Raw genomic sequence first — 26,637 nt, forward strand, 5'->3', positions numbered from 1 at the left:
ACATTCTGCTTTTTAAGCTGGGCAAAAAACCAACTAAAAAGTAACACCCCCAGGAAAAACCAGGCAATATAGAACAGAAATAGAGAGTGAGCCACAGATGTAGTTTAAAATTTTCTTTTTTTTTTTTTTTTTTGCTTTTTCTTTTTATTTTTTTTTTTTATAAATTTTATTGTTATATTCCCCATACAATTGCAGCCCCCCCATTCTGACCCCAATCCCTCCCCTCCCGCCCCCGCCCCCCTAAAAGTGTCTCTGGTTCATAGTTTTTTGTTGATTTTGATTTTCACTTTCTTATAGTTATTCATTTTCCTGGTCCCTTATTTAAGTTTTCTAGATTCCTGCTATGAGTGAGACCATCCGGTATTTTTCTTTTTCTTTTTGGCTTATTTCGCTGAGCATGATCCCTTCCAGCGCCATCCATGTTGCTGCAAATTGCATGTGTTTATCTTTTTTGAATGCTGAGTAATATTCCATGGTATATATGTACCACATCTTCTTGATCCAGTCATCTATTTTTGGGCATTTGGGTTGTTTCCAAAGCTTAGCTATTGTAAACAGTGCTGCTATAAACATAGGGGTGCAGGTGTTCTTTGGAATTGATGTTTCTGTGTCCTTTGGGTAAATACCTAGGAGTGGAATTGCTGGGTCATATGGAAGCTCTATGTTTAGTAGGTCCAGAAATCTGTGTAGTTTAAAATTTTCTAATTGCCACCATTAATTAAAAGGTTAAAAAGGAGGTGAAATTAATTGTAATATTTATTAGTTAACCCCTTCTATATAAAATAGTATTGTTTCAATACATGATCAATATAAAAAAGTATGAATGAGATATTTAATATTCTTTTTTTGCACCAGGGCTTCAGAATTTAATGGGTATTTTGCAGACATCCATGTCTCAATTCGGAGCCTCTTACCAAGTGCTCAGTAACCTTGTGTGGCTCACAGCTCCTGTACTGGACAGCTGAGCTTTAGAGTAGGGGTACACATTGCTACTGCCCATTGATTTCCCTGAAAATCTAGAAACAAATGAAAGATGTTAAGTGTTGTTTTTTGGCAAATATAAATAGCAGAGATATGTGCGTCACAATATAATAAAATATGGTTTAGTCCCATAATAAACCATAGATTTCCATGAGCAAAATGGTGAAATGGTATTTGTGTTTTTGTGATACTTCACAGTAAAACAGACCCATATCCCTTTGAATTTACTGGGCACTGCCATGGACTAGGAAAAGTCCACATGTGGTCTGAGCTGCCAACTTTGTTAGAAGGAAGTTTTCATCCCAGAAAGCAAAACAGTACAGTAGAGACAGGCAAAAGAATTTACATGCTCTCTCACTCTCCTGGACCCCACCATACTCTTAACTCAATTGTAGTATTTGTCATATATAGATACATGGAGGAAATTCTGGCTATCCCATTCATTTACACATTTATCAAGCACCTATTACATGCCAGGCATTTCACTAGCCATGGGGATGCAGCAGTGAGCAAATAGGCCATAATTGTTATCCTTGTGAAGATTTATTTTAGTAGAAGGGGACAAGCAATGAATAAAATAAATAGAATGTAGAAAATGCTATGGAGGACAACAGAACAGGGAATAGAGATGGGAGTGTCAGGGCTTCCAGATTTTTAATAGGGGGTTGAGGCCTAGTGAAGGGTTGGTAAAGTTAGAGCTTGCTGATGAGGTGAGGGAACAGGCTTATATACTTGAGGTGAGGGGAGGCAGAATTCTAAGTAAGAACCCCCAATGAGGGAGTCCTGTTGATGGGGGAGGCAGAGAAAGCAAGAAGCAGACTATTAGGAGATGATTCTGAATGTGGAGCCATCGCAGAAAGGCCAGGGGAAGGAGGCTGTGGTCTTATTGGTGCTCCCAGCCACTCTGAGACCTAGGATTTTACTTGGAGTTGGGAATCATAGCTGGAGTTTTCAACCGTGGTCAATAAGCAGAAATCAGGCAGGAAATGGCATCTTTATTTATTAAGCTTTAATCAAAAGTGTCCATTTCCTTCCATTGTAAAAGTGGGCAACAAACCATGATAGTATTAGTAATAACTATAACTTTCTTTTAACTGAAAACAAATGGAATTTTCCTATCCCATTACAGATTCATAGATACCTAGAAATATTCCTCAAGATTTATGCTTATCTATATAACAAAATTATGGAAATTATCAGACCACAGCAGAATCATATTATTTAGTGAGTTTATATGTGTTTATATATTATATATTGTTTATATATTTAAATACACTATTCTGAGAGGGGTCTTTGGCATAAAAGAGGTTAAGAATCCCTGAATCACTAGGGTTTTAGAAGAGTCATACTATCTGACTTAGCATTTTATAAGCATCAGTCTAGCTGCTTTGTTGAGGATGGATTGTCAGGGACAAGGGCATTAAGCATGGAAACACATTAAGATGCTGCTGCAGCAACCCAGGCAACAGTGGTGGGGGCAGGGCCAGCACTGGAGGTTGTGAAAAGTGGCTGGATTCTGATTGCATTTGAGGAGAGAGCCAACCTGATGGGCTGGAAGTGAGGCATCTGGGAAGGAGCCAAAATGAAACCAAGGGTTTGGACCTGAACTACTGGAAACATGAATCCTTCCATTAACTAAGATGGGAAAGACAGCTGGTGGAGGACTTTGGGAAGATAAGGTTGAGATAATTATTAGATGGCCCTTTTTTCCATTTGGGAGATGCAAGAGCCTTTATATTAAGCTTATCTAAATCTTCAACAGTATTCTAAATCTTTTGTCTGATATCAGCTTCTGAGAGGTATATTAAATTCTATCAGTATGATGATGAGTTATTCAAATTCTCATAATTCTGTGAATTTTACTTCAATATTCTGAAGCTATATTGTTAGATTCCTAAAGATTTGATGTTTTTCTATCTTTCTAGAGACATTTTATTTTTATTTTGAAAGATCTTATTCCATCAGTATGTTTTTTGTTTGAAGGTCTAATTTATCTGATATTTATATAGCTATACCAGCTTTTTTTTTTAACTCTTAGTTCCATTCCCCTGGCCTTTTCCTTTCAGTTTCCTTTGGGATTTATTTCTTATTTATGTATATATAAATTTGGTATCAGCTTTGTTGAGTTGCAATTCATATGATTCAACTTAAAGTATATAATTAACTGATTTTTAGGACATTTACAGTCCTGTGCAGCCATCACTGCTATCTGGGTCCAAAGCATTTTCATCACCCTAAAGGATATCCTCTAGCTATTAAGCAGTCACTCCTGCTTTCCTGTTTCCTCATACCCTCCTCCCCCAGTCCCTGGCAGTTGCTAACCTACTTTCTGCCTCTAAATTTTCCTATTCTGGACATTTCATATAAATGGAATTTTATAATATGTACCCTCTTGTATGTGACTTCTTCCACTTAGTGTGTTTTCAAGATCCCTCCATGTGTAGGCATTATTTTTCATGGTGGAATAATGTTCTATTGTCTGGATAGGCCACATTTTGTTTATTCATTCAGAAGTTGATGGATATTCTGCCTTTTGGGCTATTATAAATAATGCTGCTGTGAACATTCATGTGTAAGGTTTGTGTGGACATATGTTCTTAGTCCACTTGTATGTTTTCGTAGTAAACATTTGCAGTATTGTTTAAACATTTATATATTTAATCATTCTGAAATAGATTTTGGTCTCAGGAGGCTATAGCAGTACCAATTTCTTAACCTTCACTTAATAATTTCTGACAAATTATATTAAGGTGATATTAATTGATACTTTTCTCATCAATTGATTGTGAATAGAGTATTCTTTGTAAATATGCCTCTTTGTTCATAGTATAAAGGATTTAAAATTTAATGCTTTAAAACTTAAAAATTAAGCATATAGATGTCCACTACAATTGATAATTAACAATTTGAACATTTTACTTTATTAATAATATTAGGAGGAATAACACTGTCCTGTTTAGTAATAAAACCCTAATGACTGGAGAGTGTTCAGTACAAGGCCAACTGCATACTATCCTGGACCCATTGCAACATGAAAATATAGAACTCTGCCCTGGGATATTAAAGTAATCTTCCCTTCTTACGGGCCTACCATTCCAACCCATCCAATCAGGCATCCTCCAATGACTTGCAACCTAAGCAAAGGATGTACTAAATACCTGGATACTGGGTGGACAAGGGGTCCATACTAAGATGCCAATCAAATAGACTGTGGCACCCCTTGGAAGGACCATAACCTTTCTCTGACTAGACTCATGGGCCAGATGCCTGACCCCTGACCCATTCCATGCCCATTTCCAGGATCCCAGTGACATTGGAGTATGATGGTCTAATGTTGGGAGCTCCTCCACAGATACAATGTTGTTGTTACCCCTGAAAGAGAGCAACAGCAGTTGCTGGACTAGGTAGGGCACAAAGTGTCAGCAGCAGAGAGCAGGTGAGAGAGAGAGAAACCATCATGGGCCAACATTGGGAGATGTGTTGGTCCCCAAGTCAGCCACGGCTCTAGGCCCCTGCACATGTTCCATTGTCTTACTCAACTTCACATAAAAACACACAATTAAAGAGAAAACTGCCAAGAATTTTAAGGCTCAGAGAATCATCCTGGGTTCAATGTAATTTCTTAATTTGGGGGAACATATTAAACATTTTTGGAGAATTTGTCTTCATGAAGTAAATGTTTAATCAAGTGTGGTGCTAAACATTTTAAATTAAATGCACTTAGGGCCTCCCTGGTGGCGCAGCGGTTGAGCGCTGGGTTGCGAAGCTGCCCGCGGCCTCTTCAGCACCGGTTCGATCCCCGGCTGCTCCCCGGCCACCGGAGGAGGGTCCCACATGGCGCGCAGACCTCTCCTGCCGCCCGCTGCTCCCCTCAGCAGTGCACTTCAGTCCTTCTGCCTGCTCTCCTCCCCACTCTGGCTCTGGTGAATTCTCTCACCCTCCTGCACTTCTGACTGTACCCAGTACATGTATAAACAAACAAACAAACAAATAAATAAGTAAAACATGCCTCTATAAAAAAAAATAAATTAATTAAATGCACTTAAAGTGTAACTGTGTTCTCTAGTTAATGGCTTTATTGATAATTTTTACCCTCGTGTTTTTCTTTATAATGTGTTTTATAGTTTTCTAGAATGAAATAAGTTATATTTGTAATTAACCAAACCATGATGTTATGCAAATTACCAGATATTATTTTATACAATTCTGTCTCCATTGTGGGTGGGGGAGGACACTTATTTTACTACTTTAATCTTAAAAAATGCCTTTCTTCTTATGCAGGTCCATTAACATAAGATTAGCCAATCTCTCAGATACACCTGGTGTTGAAAATCTCATCAGCACCCTCATGCTGAATAAAAGCATATTGGAGGATTTAAAGCAATATAATGAGGCACGAAGAGACCCTGTAAGTACCTGTTCTGCCCAGACCAGTCTCCCTTTCCCACCATGTAAGCTCAACCCCCAAGTTTCTCCTTAGACCCTAACTGGAGAATCATGCGGTAGGGAGTAATGGAGCTGGAACTGGAAGATGGGAGCCAAAAGAGAAAAAAAAGAAACAGATTTAAGGAAATAAGGATTGATGGTCCCAAGGGGTCTGTTGGTCTAAGGGGGCTGATCAAATACCTTAAATCCTTCTCATGGGAATAGAAAATTGTGACTTGATCCACACAAGTATCACAAAATGAGATAACGAGATAAACAGAATAAGTGAATAGGCAAGAAACAGAGATAGAGTAGGCAAGTCTGACTAAGGTTAGGAAATAGTGGCTCATGAATGAGACTCAATGCCCTTCTCGCAGCACTAGTTATCAGGCTTCGAGCAGAGAGACCCCATTACGATCCTACTGGATGGTGAGTCTGTCCAGACCCTTTTGTTGTGCTGACTGCATCTTCACAGATTGGATGGACTGAGAAAGATCCCGTGTGGCAATTGTTGGGTCCTCTTTCTGATATAACAATACTATGCTTTTGTCACGAAGGGCAAGGCTGTGGTCCTTATGTTAATACTGTTTCCTCGAGGTGCATGCCAGTTAACTTTATCAGACATGTAATAATGCATGTAGTTGGAAAAATGCTTACTTTTTTTTTTAAAAGATTTTATTTATTTATTTATTTATTTATTCATACAAGCACTGGGTACAGTCAGAAGTGTGGGAGGGTGAGAGAATTCACCAGAGCCAGAGCGGGAAGCAGAGCAGGCAGAAGGACCGAAGCACACTGCTGAGGGGAACAGCGGGCGGCAGGAGAGGTCTGCGCACCATGTGGGACCCTCCTCTGGTGGCCGGGGAGCAGCCGGGGATCGAACCGGCGCTGCAGAAGCTGCGGGCAGCTTCGCAACCCAGCGCTCAACTGCTGTGCCACCGGGGAGGCCCGAAATGCTTACTTTTTAAAAAAGTTATCTTAAAACTTTTTATTGAAGTATAACTAATGAAAAATCATATGAATTCCATAAGTCAAATGTATCATGTAATTTCTTTCAAGGAAAAGGCTAACCCCAGCTTGCCAAAAGTCTCCTCATAGTCCCAGTTAGCCATTTTCCTCCCAAGTTAATACTGCCTTGACTGTTAAGAACATTGATTAGTTATGCCTATTTTAGAACTTTATTAAAGGGTAATAATTTAGTATATTTCCTATATCAGACTCCTTTTGCTTAGCAGTATGTTTGGGATATTCATTCATATTGTGGCATGAAGTATTCATTGCATGAATATGTCATTTTGTTTCTCATTATAATGTTGAGGTCGCTAGGGGACTTTCCAGTTAATTGGATCTTCTGAATATACCTTTTAATTAATTTTTACATCATTAGGAGGTATATAGCAAACATCAACACAATGAAATTCTTAATATTTTTATAGGCATTGAATGAAAATAAAATTGCCCCCAAGTACATTTTTTGTTTGTTTTGGTTTCTTTTGGGCTTTTTGTATCTTCATTTTTTTTTCTCTTCCCCCCCCCCGACCTACCAATGCAATATGATGTAGTACCCTGATTCCCAAAGTGTAGTCTAAGGAATCTGTGGGTCTTTGGGTCTACAAGACATGAGTTTTCAGGGGAGTCTGTGAGGTTAAAAACCATGTAACCCAGTAATTCCATTCCTAGGTATTCATGCAAAGAATGTAAACACACTTAATTCGAAGCGATCTAAGTATTTATGTGTTCATTGCACTATTTATAATAGCCAAGTTATGGGAAAAAAATACTCAGTGACCAAAGATAGATTAATGGATTAATTAGGTATTTTATATATACATAGTGAAATACAACTCATCTATAAAAAAGATGAAATCTTGCCACCATGGCAACATAGATGGAACTGGAAGGGATAATGAGAGTGGAATAAGTTAGAAGAAAGACAAATACTGGCTGATTTCACTCATAAGTGGAATATAGAGGGGAAAAAACAAAGGAACAGAAAAACCAAATCAAAATAAACTATAGAAATCTGACTTTAGAATTGAGGTTACCAGAAGGGAAAAGTGAGAGTGAGGAATTAAGATTGGATGGCACCCAATAGACTCTGGTGGGTGCCTTGGTGGGTGGGGTGTAGTAATATATTACATCTGAAGAAGTGTGAACATATATCTCTGAATCACATATGGTATTTTATTCCAATGTATCTCAATAAAAAGTAATGCAATTAAAATGATTTTCAACATCATCTCAATAAAAAACTACACAATTAAGCCATTTCCATAATAAGAAATTAATTTTCATTTCCACTGTGTTAATAGTCACATCAATGGTGCAAAGCAATGGTGGACAAAATATTGGGACCCTCAAGTATGATTCAAAGCAGTGGCACTGAACTTCTCAGGGGTCACTGAGTTCTACACAACCGCACACTCACAGTAACAATAGGAATATCACAACATACCAACAAAATGACCAAAACAAAATGTTGGCAAGGATTTGGGGAAATTGGATCATTCATATGTTGTTGGTTGGAAATATAAAATTTTGCCAGTGTTGTGGAAAATATTTGTTTCTTATAAAACTGAAAATGCAACTATCATATGACCTTACAATTGCACTCCTGGGCATTTGTCATAGGGAAATGAAGACCTATACATGAATGTTTATAGCAGCTGAAATTTGCCCAGATGTTCTTTAACAGATGAATGAGTAAACTGGCATGTCCTTGCCATGGAAAACTACTCAGCAATAGAAAGGAATGAACTGTTGGTTCATGCATCAACTTAGATGAATCTCTAGAGAATTATACTAAGTGAGAAAAGTCATTCTCCAAAGACTATATACTGTATGATTCTGATTTTATGACAATTTTGAAATGACAGTATTTTAGAAGTGGAATTTAAATTGCTTGTTGCCAGCTATGATGGTGGATGTAAAAGGGAGGAGTTATAATAGGGCAACCTAAGGGATCTTTGGGTTGTTACTGTTCAGTTTCTTGACTGTGATGGTAGAGATATAAACCTACACAGGGTGAAATTATGTATTACACACACATACACATACACATACACATACACAATAGCAACAATGTACATCCCCTGCTTATACTAGAATTTTGCAAAATGACCCATTAGGGGATACTGGTAAAACACTCACAGAAATAATAGGAAAAGGAATGTCTATTTTTTTCTTTCTTTTGGTTTTCTTTTCTCTCCCTCCTCTTTTTATTGAGATAATATTGGATTATAACACTGTATATAATTGAGTGGTGTAGGATCACACCTTTCAGGTCTATGTTATCACACCCACACTCACCACCAAGGCATCCATAGTTTTCCACCACAGTCCATGTGCCCCTCTGCACTTTGCTCTCTTCTCTCTGACTCTCCCTCCCACTTTGTAGCCTTGATTCTACAGTCATAATTCTAGGATTTGTCATTGGTTTGTTTTTTGTTTCTCTATATTCCACAAGTAAGTGACAGCATCCAGTATTTGTCTTTCTCCTTCTGACTTATTTTGCTTAGCCTAATCCCCTCCAGCCCCATCCATGTTGTAGTAAATGGCTAGGGTTTATTTATTTATGTTTTATATAGCTGACTAGTTTTCCATTGTGGGTATATACCACATCCTCTGCCTTTGGGCACCTCGCTTGTTTCAGTAGCTTGGCTATTGTAAATAGTGCTGCAGTGGATAAAAGAGTCATTATACAGTGTTCATCCTTGTCTCTCGTTGCCTTTTTAAAGCTAGAAATCTATTTTATCAGCTATAAGTATGACTGTTCCTGCCTTTCTTTGGGTCATATTTGCTTCTTGGATTGTTTTCCAATCCTTTCACTCTGAGTCTTTGTCTATCTTTGGTGCTCAAATGCATTTCTTGGAGACAGCAGAAAGTTGAATTTTGTTTTCTATTCTAACCACTCAGTTCCTTTTGATTGGTGAATTAAGTCCATTTACATTTAGGGTGATTATTGATGTCTGATTATCTGCTACTGCTTTTTTGCCCTTAGTTTTACAATTCTATTTCCTTGTTCAGTTTTTTTGTGGATGTTCTCTTCAATTTAGATATGAAATAAAAGAACTCCTTTCAACATTTCTTTTCAGAGAGATCTAATTTTTGTGAGCTCCTTCACCTTTAGTTTGTCAAAGAAGGCCTTTATTTCTTCCTATCTGAAGAAGAATCTTGCAGGATAAAATTTTCTTGACTGCAGTTATTGTCTTTCCTTTGAATATGTGATTCCTCTATCTCCTTGCCTGTCGTATTTTCTCAGAGACATCAGATATAAGCCTGATTGGAATACCTTTATAGGTACTCCATAACTCCCATAATTCCTTTATAGGTTATCTACTTTTTCCACCAAGCCAATATCAATATTCTTTCTTTGTCTTCAGCTCTTAGAAGTTTCACCACTATGTATCTTGGTCTGGGTCTCACTACATTTTTAGGTAACCAGATGTTGTTTTTAGCTTCATTGGCTTGTATATTTAGTTCCTTCTCCAGGTTTGGGAAGTTTCCCCCTTTTATTTCTTTGAATAAGTTCAATGTTTCCATCTCTCTCTTCTCTTCTTTCTTGAGTACCCATTATTGCCTTTCCTCATGGAGTGGGATAATTCTTGAAGTGTCTCTTCATTTCTTTTCCTTTGTATTTCTTTTTATTCTTCCACCTGTATTCTTTGTTTCGCTACAAATTATGAGATTCTCAAATTATTCTCATCTATAATATCAAAAGTTCAAGAAAAAAATAGAATGTTTGAAAATTAGTATCTCCTGTTGTATCTCCAGTTCCCCTATGGACCATCTTTGATTATTCTCCTAGGAATGAAACAGAACCTCATCTGCTGTCATATTCCCCTCTCTCAATCTCTGTATTATTTCTTTTTTTAAAAAAGATTTATTTATTCATGCATGCAAGAACCGGAGTATAGGCCAGATGTGCAGGAGGGTGAGAGGATTCACCAGAGACAGTGAGGAACAGAAGAGGCAGATCGACTGAAATACACTGCTGTGGGGAGCAGTAGGTGAGACAGGAGAGGTCTGCCACACCATGTGCCATGTGGGATTCTTGCAAGCCAGCTGGGATTGAACCCATGCTGCAGAGGCTGCAGACAGCTTCACAGTGCTGCTTTTAACTGCCTGCACCACCAGGGGAGGCCCAATCTCTGTATTATTTCTTGCAACTGCTTGTGGTCAACAACTATCTCAATAGAAATTTGAATTTGTAAAGAAAGAAAAGTCAGTTTTACTTGAAGAAACAGTAAAAAATATTAACTTCATAGGTCTCAATTCTTGAGAACTTTTATCTTTGGTATTCTGTGTTGCCAAATGAGAATTGCACATTAATCTCTTCTGCTTCAGACTGAAGTGTATTAGTTGGTTAATGAAAAACATATGACCTAGCAATTGCACTCCTGGGCATTTGAGGTGCATGCTGAACCAGTTGCCTTTTTCATAAAGCACCACTTTTATTTAAAAGAACAGCTGGCGGACAAAATATGGTTCTTCAGTCTTTGGTAGTTGACAGATATTTCTCACATATAAGAAGTGAGGTGAGCCAAGAAAACAACTTCAAGAAAACAACTGGCAGTATTTGTTTATAGTATCAAAATTTCAAGAAAAAAAAAAAAGAATGAAAATTAGTATCTCCTGTTGTGAACTTGACAGTTTTTCAATCTTAAAAGAATTATTCGGATGGTAGAAATAACACCAAATGTAATATTCTGATGTCTTATGAAATAAGACAACAGGGCCTCCCTGGTGATGCAGGGGTTAAAGTCTCAGTGCTATCAAGCTATGGCCAGCCACTGCAGCATGAGGGCATGAGTTAGATCCCAGGCCGGGAAGCTAACACACATGGTGCAGCAGACCTCTTCTGTCTGCCTGCTGGTCCCTCAGCAGTGTGTTTCAGTCGATCTACCTGTTCTGCTCCCAATTCTGTCTCTGGTAAATGCTCTCACCTCCCACACCTCTAGCCTACACCTCAGTTCTTGAATGCATAAATAAATAAAAATAAATATTAAAAAAAAGAAATAGGGCAACATTTGCAATCCCTATAAGCTTGGTGAAGTAATCTTTTTTAGATAAATAATACATGATGTTTCAATTTCATGCATGAGTAAAAGATTCAGTTAGTGTGCAAAATAGATGCATTTTAATTTAATAGTATATACAAGGTTCATTAATATGTTTTGATATTCTGCATTTGCAACTAATCTTTGGAACACTACCACTTGTTGAGTTTTGGTGGAGCATCAAAGAATATCCATAATTATCTAAAAATTATTTAAATACTTTACCAATTACTTATATATGTGATACATATTTTTCACACATTTGAACCACAATAACATATTGCAACAGATTGACTGCAGAAGCAGATAGGAGAATCCAGCTGTCTTTCATTAGGCCAGACATTAAAGAGATTTCAAAAATAAACCAATGCTACTATTCACTCTAAATATTTTTGTCAAATTTTAAAATTTTTGTAACTGATAAGCAAAAATTAATAAGCAAATAAAATTTTTTAATCAATTTTAATTTCTAATACAGAAAAGAGTGATATATATCACACACATAAACCAAATCCTCAGGACCTAGGAGTGCTGAGACAACAAAATTTGAGATCAATTGAGCTAAAGAAATCAAGTCCCTGAGTTAAGGGTCAGTGATTTGAAACACAGGTGCATCCTTTATTACCTAGAGAAGATGGAAAGTTTCTCAATCTCCCAAGCCTTACTTTCTCAAAAATGAAATAGAGGGCCTCCCCGGTGGTGCAGCGGTTGAGCGCTGGGTTGCGAAGCTGCCAGCAGCTTCTGCAGCGCCTGTTCAATCCCCGGCTGCTCCCTGGCCACCAGAGGAGGGTCCCACATGGCGCGCAGACCTCCCATGCCACCCACTGCTCCCCTCAGAAGTGTGCTTCGGTCCTTCTGCCTGCTCTGCTCCCTGCTCTGGCTCTGGTGAATTCTCTTACCCTCCCGTGCTTCTGACTGTACCCAATGCTTGTATAAATAAATAAATAAATCTTTTAAAAAAATGAAATAGAGATAATGATAATACTGCCCTCATTGGATTGGAGTGAGGATTAAATGAGCATAGGGAGGTAATTTAATTTATTACCTGGCCCAAAAGTAAGTGTTTGTAAATATTGTTTCTATCATTGCCCTCAGATGATCATTGTTAAAGCTCACTATTGACTACTTGCAGAAACATTGAAAATAGTTTTTTAAAGATTTAAAATATGTGTTTATCTTTTCAGGGTGGAACACCACTGCAGGCATATGTAGCTGAAGTTGCAGGACAAATAGTCGGCATTGCAGTGATCAGAGATGAAATGGTAAATTGTAAAATGGATATTAGTTTTCTTGGTTGTGCTTTTTATATTATGAATTAGCACACAATGCCTCTTTTGAACTTTCATTTTTACTTATTTAATATGAATGCCTTTTTCTTTAGAATAATATAAATGATCATCTGCTTGCCTCTCATTTGGCAATCTTTCAAGTCTCCATTTTTTCAGTTCAAAGTATTTAAAATATTATAAAGAATACATGAAAATATCACAAAAGATACATGAAAACATTCACATTCAAAAAATTCAAATTACCTTCCACATTACAAAAAAAATAAAGCTCCTTACTTTCCCCAAGGGATTACTAGTACTAAGTTAGGCATTTATCCCTTCCAATATTCTTCCTTGCACTTAATTACATACATTGTGTGTGTGTTGTCAAGTAGATATCTAATTTTATTTTTTTCCAATACACAGTTATTCCAAAGTATTTACTACTGAATAGTCTGTTCTTTCCTTACTGAATTAAAATGCCACCTTTACATTATTAAATTTCCATGTGCCTGTGTCTATTTTTGGGTGTGTGTCTGTTTTTAAACTCTCTATTCAGTTCCATAGATTTTTTTGTTGATACCTTTTACATTACCATGTGCTTTGATATCTGGTCAGGGATTATTCTCTCATTTGTCTTCTTTTTCTAAATTTTCTTGGTTTATTTAATATTTCCTTTTCCAGATAAATCTTGTAAAACTTACCATAAAATTATTTGCACCTATGTGAATTTTTGAATGTTACAGAACAATTTAGTCAGAATTGACAATTAAATTGACAGTTACTACACATCCCTTCTGGGAAGTTCTGAAATTTGGGTGGGGTTGTTGAATTTTTTTGGTGTCTTCAGAAAAGTTATGTGACTGTTTTGGAGGGGTACACTCTCTACAGTTCTCCATTTTCTGTCCCGGGGATCCTGGTCTGATGGATAATATCACAGGTACCTTTGCTTTTGGCTTCCAGTTGGTTTGGACCAGTGGCGAGCCCTAATGAGAGTAAGGAAAGACTAAGCTGGCTGGTTTCTTTCCTGAATTCTCCCACCTTTTCAAGGCTACCTCTTTTCTTTTTTTTCCCCCCAAAGATTTATTTATTTATACAAGCACTGGGTACAGTCAGAAGCACTGGGTACAGTCAGAAGAGAATTCACCAGAGCCTGAGCAGGGAGCAGAGCAGGCAGACTGATGAAGTACACTGCTGAGGGGAGCAGCGAGTGCAGCAGGAGAGGTCTGTCATGCCATGTGGTACCCTCGCTGGCGGCCGGCCGGGGATCGAACTGGCGCTGCAGAGGCTGCGGGCAGCTTCACAGCCCAGTGCTCAACTGCTGTGCCACTGGGGAGGCCTGCTACCTCTTTACTGTAACTGTCTTTTTATTTTATTATTATTTTTTTAATAGAGGCATGTTTATTTATTTATTTATTTGTTTGTTTGTCCGTTTGTTTTGTTTATACATGCACTGGGTACAGTCAGAAGCACGGGAGGGCGAGAGAATTCACCAGAGCCAGAGCGGGGAACAGAGCAGGCAGAGGGACCGAAGTACACTGCTGAGGGGAGCAGCGGGCGGCAGGAGAGGTCTGCGCGCCATGTGGGACCCTCCTCCGGTGGCCGGGGAGCAGCCGGGGATCGAACCGGTGCTGCAGAGGCCGCGGGCAGCTTCGCAACCAGCGTTCAACTGCTGCGCCACCGGGGAGGCCCTGTCTTTTTATTTTAATTCAAATAACCAGCACCTCTTATTTCACCCTTCTAGAGTGATAATAATTTGCAGTTGCAATACTATCTATTGGTTTCCCTGGACCTTGCCCTATCTTTGTAAATTAGTCTTTGTTAAAACTATTTCCAGTTATGTTAATTTGAACATACCATCTGTTTCTTGCTGGTACAGTCCTAGACATTTATGATTTATTCTACATATTTTATATTTTTCTGGATATTGTGCTAACACCTTTTCCCCCTGTATTTTCTAAATATTTACTTTTGGTATATGGCAAAACTACTAATTTTTGTTCTGTTATCTTGTATCCAGCACTTTTTGAAGTCTCTTGGTAACTCTGAGATTTTTTTCAATTGATTCTCTTTTTTGGCACAGTGTCACTTCCACCATATTCTGTTGGTCACAGGAGTCGGATTCCAGGGATAGAGAAATAGACTCCACCTCTTGATAGAGGTGTTGAAAGGTCACTCTGTAGAGGAGCATATAAGATGAAAGATACTATCATTACCTTCTTTGGAAAACAGAATCTACACCTATTTCTTTTATCAATTTTATTAATGTTTAGACTAACATTGAATAGTAGTGTTCATAATGGATACTTTTATGTATGATCTTGATTTTAATGGGATCTTGATTTTAATGGGAATGATTCTATATTTCACCTACTTAATATAATATTGGTTATAAGTTTCTGGGAGATATCTTTTATCAAGTTTAGGAAATTTCCTTTACTAAAAGTTTTATTATGAACAAGTGTTGAAATTTATCAGATGTGCTATTGGCATTTTTTAAGATGTTCATGTGACTTTATTCCTTTCATATATTTCTACTTTATCCTCATTTTCAGTCATTTCTCTTTTTGACTCAATATATTTTTGAGTAATTCTTTTAGTAAGGGTGGTAGGTGGTAGGGGCTCTAAATCCATATACAAGCAGTTTTCATTTTGTCCTACCATTGAATACTGATTAGTCTGTATATGAAATTATTGTGCAAATTCTTTTCTAATCAGAATGTTGATGTTTTTATTCTCAGTGTTTTCCAGTGTCACTGATAAAAGATAATGTGATGTAAATAAATACATGTTTGGTTGCTTTCTCTCCTGAAAATTAGGTTTTTCTTTTGGAAACTGCTGAATATTGCTTTTGGATAGTCCTGAAATTCTAAAATTTTACCAAGAACTATCTTCTGACTCTTTTGAGTTTGGGAGCATATTTCCTCTATGATTTCGTTTATTATTTCTTCTCTTTCATTTTCCCCATTCTCCTCTTAATTCTTTTTAGATGGATATTGGACTGTTTGAATTAATCCTTCACTCTCTCTTAACATATTTTTTATGTCTTGTACTTCTTACTCTTCATTCTTGGAGATTTCCTTAATTTTGTCTTCTGGATCCCTAACTCAATCTCCAACCATGTCTATTCCCCTTTCCAGGTCGCTATTGGGATTTTAATTTCAGGTCATGTATTTAATTTCCAAGTCTCTTCCTTGTTCTCTTATTGTTGCTTTTTTTGTATCAGCTAATTTGTTATGTTCAATAATTTTTGTTGTATCTTTGAGATAGCTATTTCACTAGAATTTACCACAATTTTAAAAAATTCTCTTCTATTCCACGAATAACCCACTTCCTCTAGGGTAATTTGTATGTTTCCCCATTCTTGTCTTTGGCATTTTTCATTTTTCCTCAAAAGTCTATCCATGTCATGAATGAAAGATTAGATTATCAGCATGGATGTCTGGCATGAGTATCCCTGACAGTTGTGTGTATCTGCTTCTCTGTTGCATCTCTCCAGTCACTGGGAGAACTGCCCACCCCTCTGTCTAGTTGGAAGGGGGCATGAGTTGTCTGCCTTCCTCTCATGGTGCTTGAATATAGTACTGGTGGATAGCAAACTGGGACCTTAGAGTGACCCAAGGTAGAAAGGTATAGGCCTAGAGACGGAGAACTTCAGTATGTTTCCCTCTGATGTAAAACTGTGTTACACTTTTGTCCCATATAATTTTAATTAATGAAAATTAATTTTTGTTGTTATTTTAGAGGATTTGGGATAGGAGGAAAATTAGATGCACATGGCCCATCTGCTGTTTTGAGCTAATAACCTCTGTTGGCTCATTGCTTTTTGTTTTTCAGTGATTTTGCAGCCCTACACTTACTATTCATTTTATTTTATAATGAAGGAAACCTCCTTGATAATTACAGAATAGTCTTAGGGTGTAAAGGCAGTTACAGGGTCAATGCAGATTGGAAGAGCAGGCACTGCCAGAATTGCTCTCAGTCACGACACTGGGCATCATTATCCCAAACCCCATTTCCTTGCTGCTTTATGGCAGAAGCTGAAAGATAAGGGACTATGAGGGTCTTGGACACAGACTTCACAGTTTTTCTGAATTTTCTAATGCCAGATTTGCTAATCACAGAGTAGTTCAAGTTTCTTGCATCTACTAATTTCTGCTCTTGGAAGTGTGTTTTTAGGAAAATTTTACTGTGGAAAATAAGAGCTATAAGTGGATGCTCTGCAATCTGCTATGGCTTGATTTTTTTTCTCCATATCAAGTGTGTTTACTACTTCTGTCAAGAGAGAGTCACCTTCTCTGAATTGCTCCTCCTTTCCACAGTGTTTTCTCCTGGGAAGTAAAGCAAGGGAGACTGACCCAGTGCACATTTAAAATGGATGAGACCCTGGGCCCTTCCCACCCATGTGGGGCCAAGGAGCAGTGATGGAAACTAGACCCATGGAAATACAAGTAGTGTGCTCGATATTTCCTTTTACATACAAACAAGTATGCGTTCTGTAATAACCTTCCACAATGTAGAAATGTTATACCTCCGAAGGGGGGAAATTTGTAAGCAGTGCTTACAGACAAGGCCCTGTATTATTTCATTGTAGACCAACCTGGCCACATGTGCCAATCAAAGTGTGTGACATGTGGAATGGCACATTTCCATATTAATAGGTGAATAATGTCCAGAGAAATGGTGGGTGTTTGTCCATTCTTGAATGTTCCACATGCTCAGTCAGCCGTACTGAGCAGCTCGTGCTCCCTGGGCTGCTGCCCTGCTGCCTAGCAGAGGCTGAAGGCTCTCTGAATTTTTAGCAGCCAGAGTAAAAGGAACACATTCCAAAGCTGGGTAGCTGTCATCTGTAGACAAACCATCAGAACATGTTACTTTCAGGAAAAATAATTTTCATTAAAAAAAAATTAACAATGAAGATGAATACTAGGAGAGAAAAACCTATTTCTAACCATTGTACCTAATCAATTTTTAAGTCATTCTAAAAGACTTTTCATCACAAAATGCCTGCCATTTGTTTATAATATCCTTAGATGTTCTTTCTCTGCCTCTTTTTTTCAGGATATAGAGTACATTCGATCCCATTACAATATTGAGGATTTCATCTACTTCAGTCATCACCAGCGCGAAGAACACGGACACCTGTATCACTTTGCCCTGAATCCTATTTTTCGGCACTACACCAAGTTTTTTCTGAAGGAGATCCTCCGTTTAGGCTATAAATCCTGTCTCTACTATCCCATTTACCCAGAATCTAGGGAAGGCAAGGTAAAAGAATGTCTAATTCACTTTTCCTACAAATCAGCATTCATAGCTTCATTTGCGTTGTGTACAGATTGTATTCCTTCCTTGCTTGATGAATTTTGATTATAATACGGCTCTGAATTTCAAATGGCCATATTGAATTTGGCCCTTTTCTTAAACTGCAGCAAAAGTCCAGAAGGCTTTGAATTTCTGAAACAATCACAACCAGTATAATTAGTAGAGCAATTTGTTGGCTTTTCTATATTGACAAAACAGAGACTGAAAACTATGCAAAAATGCTCTAAGGGACTTGAAAATCAAATTAGTTCTTATGGTACACTAGTGAAGTGCCAAAATGATACAATCGTGCTCTTCAAGCAAAGAACATTTTAGAAATCAACCCATAGAATAATTCAGTTATATTCTATAGACTGGCATTTGATCACAGCATTTCAAATAAGCACTATAACCACTGCCAAGAGTGATGAATAAAAAGTAGAGATAAATGATACCAATCTAACCTTTATATCTAAGTGCCAATATAACTTGCATAATACTTGTTATACTTATGTAGAGGAACAGTTTTGTAATAAACACATATCTATTGTGTATGTATTGTATATGTGTGTATGAACGAATAGCACGCTCTTCATTTTCCTTCCATTGTGCTTTCATTTATCCTGCTTTTGTCTTCATAGCACTTCTCACTAGTTAAAATTATGTCTTTTGACATGAAGTTGAGTTATTTGTCTTCTTCAAAGCTGTAGCCCTAATGCCTAATCCTCCTTGTTTTTGGGGATATTGTCTTGGTGCCCAAAGTTCCTGCTAATCTGCTGGGTGCAGGGTTATGCAGGGGGCCTCTCACCAAAGGCAAACGTCCTGGTATGAAGAACATACTGAGAAACCAGTATCTACTGAAAACAGCAGGCAGATATTAGGATAGGGATAATATGCTTTGACCTGCAGAAACAATGGAGCCCCCCAGGCAATAGTCCCCCGTCACTCCACCCTAGCTTACATCCCCAATAACTACTTCCCCCACACACGTACACTCTTTACTTACTTGTCCCACCTTTGTATTCTATGTTAATAAATTTGAGACTGCCGTTGGACAGGGGCACACATTACTTCCGGTGTTGCCCCATTAGGCTTCTCATTGCTCCACATGGGCTTTGAGTGATCTTTCCCTCACCCTGCGAGGTGGCAAAGTCACTCATATTCACATACACACACACACACACACACACACACACACACACAGAGAGAGACTCATGTATGGTGTCCTGGTTATTTCACAGACAGCATCAAGCCTCTGCTTGATGTGGACTTGAAGTCTGATGATATTCAACTGTGAGACCAGGCAGATGTTGTCCCATCATACAACATTCATGACCAGAAACTTTCTTAAGCTCTGCTCAGAATCCTTGCCTTAGCCATGTTCTTCCTAGTTGCCACAAGTGAGCTAAATAGATTGTTTAAGTGATCTTACTAACCTTAAAGGCAATCTAAAGTATATTAGTACATATACCTAACTTTAATTTTGCTCAATGAGCAGCTTATTTAGGCCTTTTGGAGATGTACAGATGGGATGGGGAAGAAGAAAGAAAAGACATGGAAAAGGATTTTAGCAAGACATAGAATAAGCTATAGTCATGATTTTTTTCCTATAAGGTGCAATGCAAAAGCAATGTAAAATGCCCTAGATTTGACCTAGTAATATGGGAAGGTAACAGTTTTGTCTGAAAAATCCTGGTCCTGCACAATTTCTTTTTATTTTGCATTTGGATAAGTGCCAATTTGGTGACCTTCAGGATGTGATATTAAATTCTTAGTTTTTATTCACAGTGCTGCCCACTTGAGCCAGGTTGGTAGAAAGTCTGTTTGCATCCATAATAAGAAATAGTATCTTGGTCATTTCATTGAATGTTCATATATTTACTCAATAGCACAGAGCTAGGAAAATGTCTCACACTGTCATATATGGAATATAAGACCACATTTGGAAACAGGTTTCTTCTCATTCTGTGCTTCTTGTTGATTTACACATACATTCAAACAAGTATAAGAAGGAATACTAGATAATTTGGGTAAGAATGTTCAAATTTGGCTATAAATCCCAATCTGAGTGTAGTTAAAGTGAGCTTTTGTTTCACATTATAAAGATGCTTTTCTCCATACACTCCCACCAAAGCATGTATTGAGAGAAACTCCAGGCATAAAAGCAGAACTCCACTAAGAGATGGATTCTGGTTGTCTGTGTGTAAAATCTGGGTGTGAAATTCAAGCATAAAGGATTTTAGAAATTCTTAGAAATGACTGGGGTGCCGTTTTAGGACAGCAAATAAAACATATGTAGACCATGTTATTATTAAACTGTATCTGTAATTGAGTTTTACTTTCTTTGCTTTCCAGTTTAAATATTGTAAATGTGCCTTTAAAATATGTTTTTTACAGTTTAATTCTAGATGTCTAAACAGTTGAATATCCTGAGTTGCTTTTACCAAAACCCCTAAGATTTTATAAATGTCAAAGAAATGAAGATTACCATGTTCAATTTTCTCTACAAAGTTTAAAAAAATTGGGTAATATTAATATTTAAAACATGGTCTATCATATTCCCTTTCAGTAATCATAAATCCAGCTCATAATTTAGTACTAATCTAAGTCATTATAATATAGTTCCCTCACCCCCACTTTATGGCCTCATCCTTTTGTTTTAAAATACTTATTTTAGCAACAGAGGACCAGGGAAATGGCTGTGACTTTCACAAACAGGAGGACTTTTACATCTGCACTCAGTTGCCCCTTAAATGACATTTTTATCTATGTGCCTTCTTAAAGCAGCTTGTGCCAAACACGAAAAGGTTAACAGGACGCAGATAACACAGCTTAATGGGGTCAAATCAAGCTGATTCATGATCACTATGGAGAAGAATATCCTCCTGGGGAAAATACTTGTACTGAAAAATCCCATAAACCAAACCACTTGTTTATCTGTCATTCCCACAGAGATAGTAATGTAATTACTCTCGTAATTATCTTCATTAGTGTCAGGCATTATCTACAATTCATTCCTCTGCTCAAAGAGTATGTTTGTTTATTTGCTGATTTTTTCCCCCTCTCCGACTTGGCTAGGTTCAGAATTTTGTATTTGTAAAGCCGCACGCAGGCATCTGTGCTGAACGGCTCTGACATTCTCTCCCCTAAAATAGAGATTGCTGTCTTTCAGTTCCAGAGCTCCTACGCCCACTCCCTGACATCCGCCCTTCATTACTTGGTTCCCGTGCGACCACGACGACAGATTGTCTATCCTCTGGAAAAACTTGGCATCAACGCTCCATCAAAGGAGGTCTCCAAGGATCCGGTGGGTAGCAGGGCGGCAGCAGGCAGGGAGGCGCAGTGCCAGCTCACGCGGGCGTGGCAGATGGGTGGCAGCTCTGTCTTTGCGGAGCAGACTGCTTCTTAATTACAGGGAGCCTGGCGCTCATGCCCTAACAGGGGCGGGCTGTAGAGGCTCCCCTGAAGACCCCTCTCTCAGGTGGTTATTTCACAGGAAACCTAAAATAGGCACCGCACAATTTCTGGGGTGAGAGATCCCACAGGGATACCTTGGAGAGGCTGCCGTGTCCTAGGACCAGTAGCGTAGGTCAGTCTCCCTGCATGTTTCTGTTTTCTTTCCCCTTCCTCAAAAACAGATTCCCAGTTCCATCCATGTTTTGCTTTCAAGCCAAAAGTGGTCATTCACAATGCAGATAAAGCTGACAGAGGAAATAGTGCTGGCAGCATTTGAGATGTCTGAGTTGTAAGCTGGGCCTGCTTAACAACTTTGTGGAGTCAGAGTGATGAACAAGAACATATTAGCTATCCTGGGGGAGGGCAGGGGGTGTGACCTTAAAGCGAATGGCTTTAGGACACTCTGACTTCCAAAACAGGAAAGGGGGCTGAGACAGAACCTGAATTTCACTTCAGATGGAAACATGAATGTGTGTGTACACACAGCCATTTTCAGTAACGTAACTGGAAAACATGATTTTGTAAGTCAACTTACACGTAGCCTTGCAATATTTGGATATGCTTCTACTTCAGTAGGCTGAAAAAAATTTTCCCAGTGGGGACTGACACTTGTCCTTGGTGCAAGAGAAAAGAAGAATGGGTAAAGTCTTGAGTCACCAAATGTTTAGCCAATGGATTGCTCATCAGAACTAGATATGGGACTCAAATTGACAGCGTGGGACATCTTAGCGCTGCAGTAAGTGCCTCACCCTGCTGCCTTTACATAGGGGTGCATAGAGGCCTCCGCCAAAGCTTTCTTAGAGTCCGTTGCTTACTGCAAATGAGGCTGCATTAAGTCCTACTTGTATTGTTAGATTTCTAAAATAAATAAATATATGGATCCAGAAACAGCTTGCCCTGCTCCTGCAGGTACAACCCAGGCCTCCTTGCCTCGGAAAAAACATTAACATTTATTTTCCAATAAGTTTTAAATTTATATTTGAGTAGAGACAACACCAATAACTCTTTAATTTGGAAAATGTCAAGCATATCAGAAGTAGAAATGATTGCGCAAAGGAGAATTTCTCAACCTGTTTATGTTGAGGGACCTGACTTTTAATGTATATACAACAATAGTTTTATAAAAAGTGAATTCCTGAAAATGTGAGACTAACAAATAAGACAAAATTCAAGTCTAATTATTTTGTTCTTAAGTTGAACAAGCATATAATTTCTCTTCCCAATAACCATAAGAACTTCTTAAAAGTTTCTCTCAGGCCCCAGAGTTCACGGAGCAGGTGGGTACCTGTCTCAGATCACACACTGAGTAGCATCAAAACTCCCACATACCCAGCACTCAGCTTCAACAATTCTCAACTCCTGGCCAATATACTCCTCCCCACCTTTCTCCCCGTACCCTTCTATAGTATTTTATTTTTAAGCAAACAGATACATTTCATCAGGATCAAGGTGTGCTTTTTAGGTTACAGGGTCCACAACATTGTGGCTTATGCTCTATCTACTTTATTTTTTTAAAGATTTATTTATTTATGCATACGAGAACTGGGGTACAGGCCAGAGATGTGAGGGTTGAGAGGATTCACCAGAGACAGAGTGGGGAGCAGAACAGGCAGATGACTGAAATACACTTCTGAGGGGAGCAGCAGGTGAGACAGGAGAGGTCTGCTGCGCCATGTGGGTAGCTCCTTGGCTGGCCAGAGATGGAACTTATGCTGCAGAGGCTTTGGATAGCTTCATAGTGCTGTGCTTAACCCCTTGCACCACCAGGGAGGCCCTGCTCTATCTACTTTAGAGGTAAGAGTGCTGGAGTCCACTGGGAGCATCTTTGGGATGGACCACCAGGTGGTCTGTGTATGTATGGAGAAAGTGGAAATGGACTTCTTGGAATGAGAGCCAAGCTCCACATGTTTGTCATAAAGAGAGTGCCTTGAGGTAAGAGAGGATGCCTTCATCTGCACCTGTCACTGAAAGTCATCTTGCTTAGAGTGATGCTGACCTCAGGTAGAGGGACTGCAGGTAGAAGGTACCTGGATGCAACTTCTGTGTCAGATCAGAGTAAGGATGAGAGATGCTTTCCTTTGCAGCCACTGCTGAAGACACCCTTCAAGTTTGGCCAGACCATATGACTGGCAGGAGATGCCCTCACATGTCAGTGGCAGCCCTTTGGCTCTGGCCCTGGCAGCCAGTCCTCTAGCTTAAGTGGTGGGCTGGAGTGGAGGGAAGGATTACAGAGCTGTTGCATGACTATCTAGAGCATTGTTTTTCTGAACACCAGGAACTCCCATTACACCCCCAAGAATCTCCATTTTAGGTAACTCAGAGGTAAACTGGAGTTGCAGGTAGGAAAAAAACCCAGAGGAAACATTTTGCTTCATTTAAAACAATCCTATCATTTCTTCCCAGGTCGATATGAGTTGAAATCTTTGCTTACATTTAATAACCTTTTTGTGGTCATCTCAGTGTGCTGTGTACCCCCAGAGTCCTGGCTTATTTCAACACAGAGCAGAGGGTGGATTGTTGAAATCCCTGGTCCAGGAAGACAACCACTTAGCAGATCTGTGGGGCTGATGCTCAGGACTGGCATCTTGTCCTGTGTCGTTTATTGCATTGGTGAATTCTGACTTTTGAAGAAGTGCTTTTATGGCTACTTTGATCTTATTCTTGAGAAGATTTTAATAAAGATTTAGAATTAGCAAGCATGATTTTGTAACAGTTCTAAAAATCTTAAAAGTTTGATCAGAGAATTATCAAGTAAAATGCTACATTTTAATATTTAAGTTTTTTTTTAAAGGTTTATTTATTTATGCATACAAGAGCTGGGGTATAGGCCAGAAGTATGGGGGATGAGAGGATTCACCAGAGACAGAGCGGGGAATAGAACAGGCAGATTGATCGAAACACTCTGCTGAGGGGAGCAGAGGGCGAGTCAGGAGAGGTCTGCTGTGCCATGTGGGTTGCTCCCTGGCCGGCCAGGGATTGATCTTGTACTATAGAGGCTGCAGACAGCTTCATAGGTTGTGTCTTAACCCCTTGCACCAGCAGGGAGTATTTTAAGTCATTAAATTTACTTAAAAATTCTTTTTCTAACATTTCTAACAGTCATAATATGTAAGGGTAGTTACTTAAGACAAGTTGAGTCAAATAGAACATTTTTAGGAGCAATGTCTAGAGTCTTACACTGATTTCTTAGCAGAGCAATAGTATTATGGCCGTTGAACTGGGGTTGAGTAATTGCTATCACTAAATGGGTTCCTTTTTTTTCCCTTTCAGTTTTCCCAGTGCATGGAGCTTTATATGAGCCCTTCAGCTCCCTCATCATCTCTGCGCATTTCTCTCACTGCGCACTTGCCTTTCATACCTTTTATCCTATTTAAACCATCTCAGAGTGACCATCCATTCCCTTGCTTTCACCTAGGAAGCCAGTCTTTAAGGGAACAGATCACTCCAGGCATGAGTAATGGGATAGAAAGCGTTTCATCTCGGTGGGTTGCCAATTTAAATCTGGCACAAGTCAGCAGTGATTGAAATTCATCACCTCATGGGAGGGAAAGGTGTCCCCCTCCCCACCCCAAAGGCTCTGGTATTTTCTGCCTGGTTTGGATGATCGGTGCCCCTGTCACAGTGCCTTCCCTAGCGTTTCTATTAATTGATAATGACCCCATATCAGGTCACAAGAAAGGACCGGAAAACATGCAAATGACTTTTATCACACGTAAAAATGTGGGGTAAGAGCCTCATAGTCAACCCATGTAACTTCATAGATAAGAGACAGAGCATAGAATGGACCTGGAAGATTCATCTCTTAGCTTGAATGGGCCATCTTGGCCTGTGCATTTTCATTCTAAGAATTGTTCTGATGGAATTCTTTTAAGATATTAATCAGCTTTATTCATCAGTTATTTATATTATAAAATTACATTAATCACTTGGGTAAGAATTATGATCTTGCATAAGGGGAACACTCAGAATTTGGCTGAATGAATTGAATAGTGACATTAATGAAAACTATAGAACCAGTAGACCCATTTACTTTGAGGTGGTTCTCTGTGCAACCCTGTTTTCTTTCCTTCCTGCACCTCCTAGAGAATTCAGAGAGGACGGTGGCAAAGTCCCTGCCCTCAATGAGCTTTCAGTCTAGTGTCAATATTAATGTGGGGTTACTTGTTCTAGTTACTAGTGCTAGGTCCCTGGTAGAGAATAACCACACTGAGGTTAGACCCATTTTACAGTATCCCTCAGAGAGAATGCCTTTGGTCAGAGACACTGTTTCCTTTCCAAGACATGGTCTTAAGTGACTCTTATTGGAAAATCGGCTTTGAACTTAAACAGCCTTTACCCGCTTCGTTATCAATAAATGATTCTCCCCCATCATCCATTTCAATCACATTAACTCTTCACCTTGGCTTAAAATGTTCATAGAATTATAATGTGAATGCTCTTCTCTCTCAAAAAAAAAAAATTGGGGGGGGGAGGCTATATCAATTCATTATTTTCCTAAAGAATTGTATTTCAGTGCAATCAGGGCCTGTTGTCATTTTTCTGTGGTTGTTTATTAGTGATGATCTATTTAAATCTCGACTAATGAATTCTTTGAGACCTCCATTTTGCCTTTGTCCTTCTACAAAGAAAAATGACGGTTTATTTACCACCACCACCCCCCTTCTCAGAGCTAAGTGCTGGCCCGCTTTTTCCGGGTATGTGATCTCTCAGGAAGATGTCACTCACTGGCATTCAGTTACCCTTTGAATTGCCCCTTTTCATCTCTGCTGTTCTTCCCCAGTCCAGCTATAATTACCATCTGATGGACTGTTACTGGATACTGTTTCACTTGTACATCTGCTGCCCTAGGAAATTGCATTATTCTCCCAGCACCTGCTAGATTTTCCCCAGCTTAATTGTTTCTCAACTCCTTCCTTCAACTTGGAAATTCTCACTGCCTGTTAGACTGCTTTGGTTGTTCTTGTGGTCAGGGTGTATGTGGGTGTGCTTGTGTGTTTAAATCAGCCCTTTAACACCTCCTTGGAAGAGATTTCCACAAATGCAGACCCATTATTTTTCGGCACCATATTTGCACTGATCATTATTAATGTGACCATGGTGATATTTTTTGAAATGAAATTAACCCACTTTAAATCACTGCTATGAGT

General features: G+C 38.8%; 1 protein-coding gene across 1 annotated transcript in view; it reads left to right on the forward strand.

Annotated features, from left to right (window-relative positions):
* Window positions 1–26,637, forward strand: part of CFAP61 (cilia and flagella associated protein 61) — a gene marked incomplete at both ends in the record, with an annotated part of 275,048 nt that overhangs the window by 96,551 nt on the left and 151,860 nt on the right. The window contains 4 exons of the mRNA XM_084247720.1: window positions 5,263–5,389; window positions 12,650–12,727; window positions 17,795–18,001; window positions 21,207–21,341. Of these exons, the coding sequence (XP_084103846.1) occupies window positions 5,263–5,389; window positions 12,650–12,727; window positions 17,795–18,001; window positions 21,207–21,341 (547 nt within the window). The remainder of the gene's footprint in view (window positions 1–5,262; window positions 5,390–12,649; window positions 12,728–17,794; window positions 18,002–21,206; window positions 21,342–26,637) is intronic.

Source organism: Talpa europaea, assembly GCF_964194135.1.
Source record: "Talpa europaea genome assembly, chromosome: 11".
NCBI lineage: Eukaryota > Metazoa > Chordata > Mammalia > Eulipotyphla > Talpidae > Talpa > Talpa europaea.